General features: G+C 38.8%; 1 protein-coding gene across 1 annotated transcript in view; it reads left to right on the top strand.

Moving 5' to 3' along the window:
* Nucleotides 1-12,703, top strand: part of LOC139717889 (bridge-like lipid transfer protein family member 2) — a 61,461-nt gene that overhangs the window by 26,549 nt on the left and 22,209 nt on the right. The window contains exons 23-36 of the mRNA XM_071629377.1: nucleotides 385-499; nucleotides 1,656-1,744; nucleotides 2,485-2,554; nucleotides 3,220-3,312; nucleotides 4,003-4,062; nucleotides 4,673-4,769; nucleotides 5,587-5,797; nucleotides 6,244-6,416; nucleotides 7,191-7,289; nucleotides 8,361-8,627; nucleotides 9,182-9,278; nucleotides 9,934-10,030; nucleotides 10,846-10,920; nucleotides 11,514-11,585. Of these exons, the coding sequence (XP_071485478.1) occupies nucleotides 385-499; nucleotides 1,656-1,744; nucleotides 2,485-2,554; nucleotides 3,220-3,312; nucleotides 4,003-4,062; nucleotides 4,673-4,769; nucleotides 5,587-5,797; nucleotides 6,244-6,416; nucleotides 7,191-7,289; nucleotides 8,361-8,627; nucleotides 9,182-9,278; nucleotides 9,934-10,030; nucleotides 10,846-10,920; nucleotides 11,514-11,585 (1,615 nt within the window). The remainder of the gene's footprint in view (nucleotides 1-384; nucleotides 500-1,655; nucleotides 1,745-2,484; nucleotides 2,555-3,219; nucleotides 3,313-4,002; nucleotides 4,063-4,672; nucleotides 4,770-5,586; nucleotides 5,798-6,243; nucleotides 6,417-7,190; nucleotides 7,290-8,360; nucleotides 8,628-9,181; nucleotides 9,279-9,933; nucleotides 10,031-10,845; nucleotides 10,921-11,513; nucleotides 11,586-12,703) is intronic.

Genomic DNA, 12,703 nt, shown 5'->3' with positions numbered 1-12,703 from the left:
TTAACCTCTCTGTGCCAGGGACTTTGGACATTGTGCCTAATGTTATGGGGTTTTCTGTGCCCATCAGCACTCTAGCTCACTCAGTCTTATCCCCAACACTATTATTCATAAGGTGTTTGTAGGTGTGTTTCTAGATGTTTCGTTGTGTTTGAATTATAGACACAGTCTTTTCTATGACTCATAAGGTGGGTATTAGTGGAGTATTATTGTGTGACATGAAAATCTTGTGTATTTTGATTTTGGAGAACTATGTTATAAATTTTCACACTGGGCTTGTGGAAGCAGCATCCTGTAATGTGATGCAATATCAAGGAATCTCAGTAACTCTTGTTCATTGAACTTTGCAAGCGATATGATGTGAATTTTTCTCACCGCTTTATCCAGAAACTACATACAGGCTAAAGAGCTGTATCTGGTCAAAGAGGGCAGTAGAGTACTGAAGGCGACGTCCACTGAGGTCATCCTTGGGTTTGATGATCGGCCAGTCATCACAGTGCAGGTTGGTGGACTACAGAAACAAAATGAACACTAGTCATGTGATTTATCTGTCCAATTCCCTCTCTTCCCCCAGCTCAGCTGCAACCACTTTAAACTTCCTTATTATTGTGCAATCAAATTTTTGCACTGAGTAGCGAAACGGCATATTCATGGGTCTTCAAATTTATGCTGAGCAATTGCTTACTTGTAGGTTTTCATCCAGGTCACAAAAAAGACCGGCTTTGCCTTGACATTTCCATGTACTAAAATAGATGTTCTACTCCTACTTTGCTGTGCACACAACATGAATACCTACGTGCGTGCAGCATGCGTCACTATAGACAATTACACTTTGCACAAGTACGCACATTTGACTACAGTATACATGTAAAAAGTGATTGATTTGAATGTATGTAGAACCTGCACAGAAAACTACTAGTACCATACACACATGCGCAGTAGTATTTATCAGAATAAATGAATGAATGGCACATTACCACATATGTAACACAAATGTGAATTATTTTTGGGAGATGGGACAAGAAGGGTTGATGCATACGGCCTAGCTCACAAATCCTCACTCAAGAGTGGTCCCAGCTGCTCCTAAGGGAGTCAGTATGCAGACATTACAGACATGTTTGTGTGCACATACTTAGTGACAAAATAAGATTTTAAGTTGTATAGAGGAAGGTGTCGCACTTGTAAGAACTCTTTCAGCCAGAGAGCAGTGAATTCTTGGAAAAGCCTTTGTGCTGATACTGTCAAGGCAACGATAGTTAAATCCTTAAAGTGTAAACTCAATGATCACTGGAAACAGAAGTATGATAAATTTTGCATAAATTGACCACCCCGTGGATACATCACTTTGGAATCTCCAGGCTCGGAACTGGATCTGTTGCATGGCTCTCTACAAGTCTGACTCACTGGGCGTCATAATAGGCAATTCAACTATAAAGTGATTGGATTTCAGTCAGATACTACAAATATGAATTCTGAGTATGCAGTCAAGCCCATACGGCCATATCTCAAGTGCTTTTTGAAGGGACTAAATGTGCTTAGGTTTTTAGCCTTTGTATCTTCAGTGGCCAGGTATGAGAGTTAATGAAAAGAAATTCATCTGATCATAGGCAGCTGAGTATATAACTATGTCCCTTTAAACTTGGTTTCTTTCAAACCAGGCGGCTTGTGTAGAGAAACTGGTGGACAGTCCACAGCTTCTGGACGACAGGATGAGCTTTGCTGACCTCAATTCAAAAAATAGAGCATGGTAAGGCTACTAGCTTCGGTTTGCACAAGAGCTACATCACAACCAATCTCTTCTATTATATTTCTCGTGGCTTTTCATGATTCCACAATGTTAGTCACTTACATGCAGTGCTTGCACACTTATGTACTCATCAGTCTCTCCTGCAGCTCTTTGTTTTTCAAAATTTAATGTGATAAATTGGTAACAGACTTAAATTACATGAGGAAGACAAAAATCTGACAAGAGTGATATCACAAAGATATGATAATGGCAGCCATTTTAAGATGTCTCAAGGACGTTACTGTAGTTGAATTTTGTCTCTGTAAGGTTGGTCTTAATCTTTGTATCAGTAATAGATTTTGCTCAACGTTTGATGAAACTATTGGGTTTGTTTGATTGCTCTCTTTCCAAAGAATGTTTACAACATGGAATGTTTAGACATATCCTGCACAGCAGATAAGTTCCAAGAAGAGCAAGGATGAATGAAATCTAGTTTATCTGTCAGAAATAGAAAATCTTAGGGGCAAGGCACATGATGATCAGATTTCATAAAACATTTTATGCTAGTGATTTTAAGTTGACTGTACATAACACTTCTATTTGGTATTTGGCAGAAATAAGTGCATCTGTTACCAAGCATTGTCAGATGCAACTTTCTATTTAAAAGGCATCTCTGCATTGCCACCTAAGATGTGTGGTGTGACGTGTTTCACCTCCACAAATTCATGTTCGATCTTCTGTCATACGTACACTCTTTTCAGGGGAATTTTCATGCGATCACTGGACATCACATTCCCACATCAATATGACTTCGCTGACAACTACACGGAGGTGAGTAACATCTTGACAGAGGATGTGAGGTTTATGAGGAATTGTTTGTATAATGCCCTCTCTACACATCCTGCACATGGTCGTGACACAATGGCTACTTTATGCCAGAGAGAGTGTAAAATGTATCATGAAGGACTATTTTTTACAGGAGTGATACTCAAGAGAAAGCAAATCAATAAGCACAAGATGAAAATAAAAATGTATTTTAGGAATTACCAGGATCTGGTGAATACCCACTATGAACCATGAATATTTTGTAACTCTTCAAAGATGGGGGAAAAGAAGACAGTTATCGTGCTCTCTACTGATCTACATGATACCTGTAGAGATGATAAACAATGTAGTCCTGCCTTCTTATATTCTCATTCAGTCACATCTCTTTTTAGATATACTTATTCAAACCAGCACATTGTGTTATGAACGACATCTATTCCAAATTAATGAAATTCTTGCGGTGATCAGGAAGTCATAGGTTCAAATCCTGCCTAAGTATTTATGCCCATAATTTTTTATAGTGGCTGCTACTAAACACTGCTTAATTTGATGTTTATATACATTGATGTACAATATGTATGGCAATTTGTCAATCAGTTGCAACATCTATCTATATGAATTTCCATACTCCATACTAGACTTAGAGCGAAGTGCCCCTTTCCTATTCACAGATCATCAACATCAGGAAGTGGTTGAAGATGCTGCACCAGAAGAAGCGAGTTGGGGAGGAGAAGCTGTATGCTGACATCCTCATTAGAGCCCAGGTGAGCACCACCGTCCCCATTTTATATGTCTACATGCATGGGTAGCACACCACACACATGGATGGTTAATTCTTATACAACCTGACACAGGTTACAGTTTGTTACTCTTAAGTTATTCTGAAGGTCTATTAATTGAAAAATGAAGTAAGGTTTGTTATTCCAAAGGTTCCTTAAACCAAAAATGAAATAAAGTTTTGTCATTTTGAAGGTTCGTTAGTATGCACTTGCTTTTCATTTTGGGATTAATGAAGGACAACCTTATTTCATTTTTGGATTAACAAACCTTCAGAATAATGAACTGTATGATTTTGAGAACTTCAAACCTTTGGAATAACAAACCTTCAAAATAATGCCACAAACCTTCAGAATATCAAACATCACCCCTGAAACATGCTGACATTCATGTTGATTTATCACTGTGGCACACACGAGGTGTAGCACTCTCAAGCTAACAATTGTTGACGTCACTGGCCCATTCATGACAATAGTGTGGTCTTGCTACACCCTCTCCACTTTGTACCCCTCGAAAATTGCTTTATTCACGAGTATAAACTCATCAGTAAGAGGAGCCCTTGAAGTGGCTTATTAAATTCTACTTTATGATGCATACATTGGTTGATGTTGAAGCAGACAATTGCGTAGGACTTTTTCCAAAACATACTGTATGTCTTTTGTGTCTTTTCTTTTCAGGTCTTCAAAATGCAGATTGATGATGATCCCTTTGAAGTCAAACTTGGAGTGAACTATGAGGTGATGACCAATGTTTTAGTTTCTGGATTGTGTCTATGAGTGGTAATGTAATGATGTTACACCTGTCAGCTGATATTTTATCTGTCAGCATTTTTTTTTTTTTTTTTTGGATGCTCTAACAAACAACCTGAGGGTAACACTATCATTGATTATTTCTGCCTGATGCAATGCAGAATACTCTGCAAGCCGATGTTTTTGCATACAAATACTGATTCAGGAATGGCAGTCAATTGAACATATTTTAGATTATTTGATTTTGTGCTTTGTGGTCTTCTCATTATGATAATTGAACAAATAAAAGATTTAGCACAAACAATCAGAAGAAAGTTTGACTTGAAAGTGTCTCTTGACATTTCATTGCTGTTGCGCTTGTCTGGAACAGTGCATGCAAGGCAATTTTTTTTTTCCTCTCCATTTTTGCCAATATTTTTGTGATGAAGAGCCTATTTGTGAAATTTGCAAAATAAAGACTACTGTGAAAATGTCAGTGTGTACCATATATTGATAAATTAAATTAATGTACCATACATTGATAAATTTGTAATGAATATGGGAGAGAGGTTGACAGTGGTCTCTCATGCTAGTCTGTTATCTGTCTCATCCCATGCAGCTGATGAAGGATGAGCACGCAGAGAGCGAGAGAAGGAGGGAGCTGCTGGATAAAAAGGTGGAAGACTTAAAGAGGAGCCATGGTCAGCTGCTTCCAGGTGAGGAGGAAGGCACCTTGTCTTTAACAAGGCACCTTGTCTTCAACAAGGCACCATGTCTTTAACATCAGTCTGTTCAGGGTATAGAATTTAAGGTTTACCGTGTGAGTAGACTTGAAATGATCTGTTTGGGTAGTGAGATTGGAATAAGAAGGTTCGAGAGGTAAGAGACTATGAAGGATATGAAAAGGAAACAAAAAAGAAGCAGAAAGTGGCGACATTATTGCACATCATCTTTGCGATATTGCATTTTGCTCTGAATGAAATCGATATCGCATATGTCAAGATTGAGTCTTCCATTTTGCCAGTATTCAAAGTACTGTATGTCCCCCCAAAAATTACAACGGTAAATTCCGCAATGATAACTTTAAAAATAGTAAATCAATCCAAACACAGTTTCAGGGTATGAAACTGTAACTCATTGCCCACATCTTACAGAAAACCCCATTCAATTTGCTCTAGTGGTCAAAGAGAAATGAGGATTTTTGTAGAGCATGTCAGGAATCACTTCCCTCCAAGTTTTGTCTATTGTGTTTACACATTAATATGCAGTTCCAAGAGCATCCAAGTGCTGAACTTGGAAGAATCAGACTCATGACATGCTATACAACAATCCAAATTTCTCTGTGACTGCTTAATGAAATTGAATGGGGTTTTCTGCAAAATAGAGCTGAGATGTTATATTTTAAGACCCTAAAGTAGCACTTAGATGGTTTAATCATATTGGGTGTTATCAATGCAAAAATCTGATTGTAATTTTTTGGGGGACAAACTGTAAATCTATCACCAATCTTGTGCCAATTCTTTTTTTTTCCAGCCAAGAAGATCGAGGAACTTTACATCTCGCTGGAGAAGAAGTGCATCGAGATCTTCCAGACTCGTTCCAAGTCGCTCTACGCGTCCACTCCGATGCGACAAGCCCTGGTGACCTTTACCCTCACTGGACTGGAGATTAGCGCCCTCGCCGACGAGTCCATGAATGGACGGGCAAACATCCTGAGACATATGAGAGGAATAGATAGTGCCAGGTGAGGTGGGGGGGGGGATTGATTTGTTTTTCTCTTTTCTATAATTCTATGTATACTGAAGATTATATTCTATAATTGCTCTATATACAATTGCCTTTTTCATTGCCATTCTGGCTTTTTTGTGTGTGTGTGTATGAGGTTAGGATTAGTTAAGCATTCATTCTTCACAGTTATAAAATGTTTGTACACTTGTTTGAATTACTAGTCTTGTTCAAAGACAGATACATGTAGTATAAATAAGATGTCAAAAGCTTTATGAATATGTAGTAGATAAAATGCACGTAGTCTTGGATACTTTCTATCATGCGTACAGGTGTATATACAACACATAAAATGTCTTTGGAGAATTTGCAGTATCATTTTAGTTGTCAAGAGTCCTCCATGTGGATTGAGGGATTTACAAGAATGTCTCAAGCCTCTTGCTTCCATCCTTCCATCCGCCCCAGCCCTCCGCCAGGTGACGATGTGGAGTTCAGCACCCTCTGGTGCCGCATGGTGCGTGGCCACTGCAAGCAGTTCTCCCTCAAGCTTCGAGACTACCCCCAGAGCCTGTGGCAGATTGACGACTGGCACTGGTGGGGCAAGCTCCTGGGAGCGGAGCAGACAGGGCTGCCTAGAGGTGAGAGTGTGGCCTTTGACCCTTGACCTGATAGGATTAGTGTGTAGACATATGGGATGCAAGTTAAACTAATCCTACAGTGTGACTTGTGTACATACACTAATGTGGCCATCATGTCTGTTCATAGACACAACATAGCAAATAATGAATGAATAATTTGAACAATTACCTGATTTTCCTTGCACTGTAAGAACAATTACTGAAAAAGTGGATATTTTCGTGCGACTAATTTTTCGTGCTCGGCGGGGTAAAAAGAGTTTCGCATGTTTTTAATTCTGCAGAATCAAGTCATCAACTGCTGGAACATATGGCAAACAAAAATATTCGCGTGCTTTTATTTTCGCACTAGTTTCGGGTTGCGCAAAATGCGCGAAAATTTCAACACTGCAAAAATTTCCACTTTTACAGTAGTAAGAGTGCTTAGCTCAGTTTGGATGAAAGTGTTACAGTAAGTTTGCTAGCTCTACCGTTTGCGTCCCTGTGATTTTCTGTAAATGATGGTTGATGTCATTTCATTGAGTAATTTTTCCCTTTACTGAAGTGTGAAATTAACAGTCCTTCCAAAGAAGATAGTATGAACATACATATATTTGCACTCCTATGAAATGCTCAGTGTGCCTTGCTGATAGTATAAGATAAACATTGTGTATGTTGTACATGTCTGGCAAGAATATGCTTTTGCGCTGTAGTGATTTGAGAACAATTGTCAAGTGTCACTTTTGATTTTGGTACCAGTAAGTAGATATATCCTGATTCTTTTGTGTTCTTTTGTAGCAAAACGTGAGGGGTTAGTTGAGGTCGGTGACCCCTGGGAGGATGTCACGGTCACCCGCAACATGCCGCCTCTCAAGTTCTTCCATGACCTTACAACAGGTAAGCAGTCCTGAGATGGGTGGAGTTAAGAGAAAGAGACAGTATTCCATTATGTTTATTTGACTCAAAGATGGAATCGATTTTTCTGTTTGCTGTGTCTTGAGAACTGGCTCGATTTTACACCAGCATCATGTACTTTGGGAAGTGATTGACATCCATTGTGTCATATTCCAGGAGAATTTAAACTAAATGTACATTCAGACATTTACTGAAAAAGATTTGACTACAGCTGATATAAGAAATTCACACTGTGATGTATTTGTCAGTAGGTGGTAGTCAGGAAGAAGACCTACCACAAAAAAACAACAACACCAAATCATCTGCCATATATCTTTCTCTTTCTGAGATGTTTGCAGATGAGTGAGTTACATGAGTCCCAGAAAGGGTATATTTGATATAACAATCATTTAATGTGCCTGTTGCTGGTTGTGTTGCAGCATTTTAGTCATCTGTACATTTACAAGAGTATTTTAGGCGATTAGGTAGTTTATACTTAGAAAAAGGAAGATCAAAACACATTTTCAGGTTGAATACAGAAACTTTACAGATAAAAATCTCTTATGTTGAGAAGCAGAGAAACGTTGATGCCAGTGCCTTGTGCAAATGATATGAGCAACATGTTTCTGATGCACATCAGCTGGGTGATTTACCACTCCTCTGTGCTTTATTGTGAGATGAGGTCTCTTCTTGTATATTTTACATGTAGGCCTGGATTCACAAAGGTTGTGTAAATTCAATCCATGCATTGTGCAAATTTCAGCTTCATAAATACCAGTGACCTATTGCATATTATGCTGTAGACATCCAGTATTATGAATGTATGTGTGGTGACACACCCATTTCAAAGGTACAATGTATACATATTTTATGCCTCCGCCACAAAGTGTCGCCGGAGGCATTATTTTTGTGCTTGTTTTAGTCCACGAAGTGAATTTAAATCTCGATTCAATATGAACTCCATGTACTTTTGTGAATTCAGGTCAAAGTGTTTCTAGTTCTTGTATTATTAATTGTATCCATTTGCTTGCTTATTGTCATCGTCATTCTCCCTTCTCTCCTGGATACTTCCAGATGCCACTGAGATGAGTATGGCGTATGGCCCAAGCATCGAGTCGGCCTGGAACCAGATCGGGCTGGCTGCCAACCTCCTGAACCGCCCCTCCGTGGACCCCAGCAAGCCCCTCCCCTTCTGGGACAAGTCCCGCCTCCTGTTCCACGGCCGGCTGACCATCTCGCTGCAGCAGTGCAACATGCTGTGGCTGACCACCAAGGACCCCTACAACACCACTGAGCAGCTGGACTGGGAGTGGACGGACATCTACCTAGACTGGACGAATGGTGGGTGTGAGCTTACAAGCTTATTGCATCCAGTATGATTTTTATATAGATTTGCAATGTGCAGAATCACTGCCAAAAGTCAGTGCAACAGAAAGACTCATATGAGTCATTGCAAGAAGCTCTGATGAAAGTCAACATGGAAATATCCTTCACTGTAAGACCATTCTGCATTTTTGGCAGTCTTGGCCTTTGCAAGATGACTTTATGATAGATTTAGTTATGTCTAAGGTTGATTATGTTCAAAGGAAAATGAAAACAAATGAGAAAAAGAGTGCTCTTGATAGACCTTATCGCTCTATGGTTTCCAATGAACAATAATGATGATTTTTATATGTCTGTTCTGTACAAAGCCAAAATCTGAAAGTAAAACAGTTTGTTCATAAGACAGCTCTCTAATACACACACATACACAACCACATGCACACACAATGCAGTTTATTTGCATTTTCTGCAAGGGATTACACAAGCAAAACATGTGCAAAGCTTAAGAAGGTACTCACTGTTATGCGCTGCTTTGGATGCATAATTGTCATATTTGCTCATGTTTGTTGCAGCACACTTTCTGATCAAGGGCAATCTGGACATCTTTCTGAGAACAGCATCCAAGTATGATGATGTGAGACTGATCCACCTTCCAAGATTCCGACTAGAGTGAGTGAAATCTTCCTTAACATACTCTTTTTCGTCCAAACTCATCCTCCTCAGATAATCCGAGCTGTCTTCAAATTACTCAGTGCTTGAGGAACAAGTGAAACGAATGATGAGAGACGATGGAAAAGTACATGTAACCCTGAATTAATTCAAAATCTAAATTTAAGAAATATGCACTGTTTTCTCACTGATGACTATACTATATATCATGTCAAATCTGTTTCACCTTTATAGTTTTTGCCTGTTTTACTTTCATTGTGGTTGATGCCATTATGTTTGTATGTGTTTATTACATGTAAACCATAGATGATTCATCAAACAAACTATTAAAGTGTGTCATTGGACGTCACATTTATCTCCCGTCTAGTGAACACAGCTTTTAAAATGCTTTATGTTTTGTAATATTGAGTTGTCCTACTACATCAAAGTAGTAGACAACTCTCTTCGACCATCTGTCTCTTTTCCTTTCTATCTGTCTATCAATCCATCTCTTGTTTCTCTCCCTCCCTCTTCATCTCCATCGGTCTCGTTATCCCTCACTCTCTTTCTCAATCTATTCATCTGTCTATCTATCAATCCACCTCCATCTGCCTGTTTTTCTTTCTTTCTCACATTCTTTCTTTCTCTCTTCTCCCACTGTACCTCTCCCTGACAGTATTGACCTAGGCTGGGTGTGTAACGGAGACTGCAATGATCATCACAGTGTTGTGCCGTGTGCTCCTGATAAAGTTCCCGCACATTCCACCAACCAGGTATCAATCTCTTCCTGTCGTCATGGCAACGTTTTGTCCTCTTGAGTGCTCTTATTTTCTTTGCACTGATGCAAAGAGTACCATTCCATCTATTTTATGATTCTAAAGCTATCTAGTAAACAGCACTACACACCAATCTTTTGTTTTCATTGCATTTAAATCTTTACTCTTTGATTGTATTGAAAATAACAGAATTTCAGGTGTTCTAGCATTGCTTAGCATGCTCTCAGAGTTGTACTAGAATTTGTTGGAAGGGGAAATTAATAGTTGTTGGTTTTTCTAGTTGATCGGCTTTATTTTTATTATGTGTTTCTGTGTGTGATATTACAGGAAGGTATAGCAGTAAACCCTCACTTGTAATTACAATTAGAATAACTTGTCAGATGAAAAGAGATACATAAAAAAAGATAGAAACCAGTGGCTGGAGAACAGATAGCATGACATTCATGTATTAAAAGGTCATCATGATCACTGATACACAAACACAGAAATAGTATGAGCAGCATTACATTGGTTTTGATATTATAGAATAAGAACAAAAGTATCACATCAGCATGCTTTAGTACAAATGATAAACCCCTGTTTTATCTGCCTTTGGAATTGAGAATTTTCTTCAAAAGCTAACTGTACAACTCTTGCTTATGATAGTCTGAAACTGTCATGTTTTGAATTCCAGAGGGGGATGTACAATGTGATCATTCAGCATTCTTCCAGAATAGCTTGAAGTGATGATTAAGTGCTAAGTTATGTAAGATACTGCGATGCAAGTCTTGTGACCATTTCTTTTTGCTTTCCTTTCTCACACGTGATGTCAGGTTCACGATTCCTACGCAGCTTTCCGCTCCCAGAACCTCAACCTGAAGATGTCGTTGGACATCAGGGGGACGAAGGTAAGTGATCAGCTGTGTTTCCAGAGGAGGAGACACTGTTATCATTGATACCTTGTGGTATGCATTTCTCTACTAATTGCCCAGTAGAATATACTATTGAAGAAACTGTACTCATAGTGTTCTGTTTTAGGCCGTTGAAGTACATTAAATTAATTCCTCTCCTTTCTGCAATATTTAACCGTATGAAGTAACAGATATATCTTACTTGCCTGGATTTCTTCAGTTTAGATTGTTTTATCATAGCAAATGCTGCAAATATTATCTTACCCTTTACTTATGATATTGGAAAAAATGTAATCTATGCAAATACTGCCTTCTGCAGTTATTTTTTATGAATGTAAGCTTAATTTATGCCAAATTGCGTACAATCGGTTCATGCTGTTATTTTTGTGTATGTGTGTGTGTCTGTGTGTGTGTGTGTATGCTAATTCTTATGAACACTTCAGAATTGATCTAGAATTCCCTTCTTTTCGTTTTTTTTTTCTGCAATAATTTCAAAGCTTCCCAAGGGATAAAGTCTCATTTTCACATATATTTCTGTTCTGCTCCCCCCCCCCCCCCTCTTCTGCCTGATTTTGCCTGTACCTTTCCAGGAGGGGGAAGAAGAGGATACCCCAAATTGTCTCTTCTACAGCAGCACCATGAGGTGGCTACAGAACTTTCAGGTTTGTAATAATCTTTTCATGGCGTTCACAATATCAAAGGCAAGAATCTATATGAGATATTCATTAAATCTCTTTTTTTCTTCTAAGCAATCAGGGGCTGGTGTATATTTAGAATTTGCAGTTGACATGTTCCCCAAAAAATGAAACCCCAGAATTGTAAAAATTCAAAGGAAATTTAAAAAAAAAAGGCTAGTTCCAGATTGTGCTCGTATTGATTTTAGCTGCATTTGGAGATTCAGTGTAAACGTGAATAACCTCACTTTTGAGTTGTTGTTGATTATTTGTTTTCATTGAGAGGTGCCATTTTGATTGTGATAAAGATGATAATGATGATTTTGGGGTACTGGGACTGTGTATAGCATGTGTATAATGGCTCAAAATCTTTTCGAAGAAAATTTTAGAGTTCACACAAAACATTCTACAGGAACACTTCTTCACACAAACTGAGATGAACATAGCATATATCTTACAGAAGTGTAAGTAAAACCTATCATACTGCATACTGCCAGTTGATAGAATTCTGTTTCAAACGTGCTATTGAAAGACTATGCAAAATAAAATGGATCCCACAGTTACACATGTATGTGCAAATTACTCTTTGCTGTAAGATTGGAGTTTAAGATCAGACTTTGAAGTACTGGCATTCAGGCCTTGAAATAGGATTTTGGAGGGGCACGGCCATTTAGAAAAGGGCACTTTTTCCAAGAGGCCAGGGCACTTAAGTCAGTCAGAGGGGCACCAAGGCCACATTGGAAAGGGCATGTTTGGTGTTTATGAAAAAAGACAAGAAAAACAAACCGAGAAAAACAAACAAACACACACACACACACACACACACACACAAAGTGCAACACACAACAAAAACCTCTTCCCTACAGCTGTAACACTTTCCCGATCTCCGCGTTTCTATCAGGTGAAACAACATTTTTTTAAACACGAATAAAACAACAGTAGGTATTGATTGAAACTCGACACCCTTTCAGGCTGCCATGAAACTTCAAAGCACATTCCGACAGCTGGCTGGCAAAACCACAAGGCAAAGGAATTTGCGTGCGCGTGTAGACATTGCTATGATTAGTCTGTGACAGACAGTTCATGACCTCCAAGAATGCGCCAGT

The sequence above is a fragment of the Diadema antillarum genome, unplaced genomic scaffold (assembly GCF_040938485.1).
Source record: "Diadema antillarum isolate AM-2024a unplaced genomic scaffold, OU_Dant_1.0 scf00000084, whole genome shotgun sequence".
Classification (NCBI taxonomy): Eukaryota; Metazoa; Echinodermata; class Echinoidea; order Diadematoida; family Diadematidae; genus Diadema; species Diadema antillarum.
Note: the sequence above shows the minus strand (reverse complement) of the source record. Positions and strands in the feature narration are given on the sequence as shown.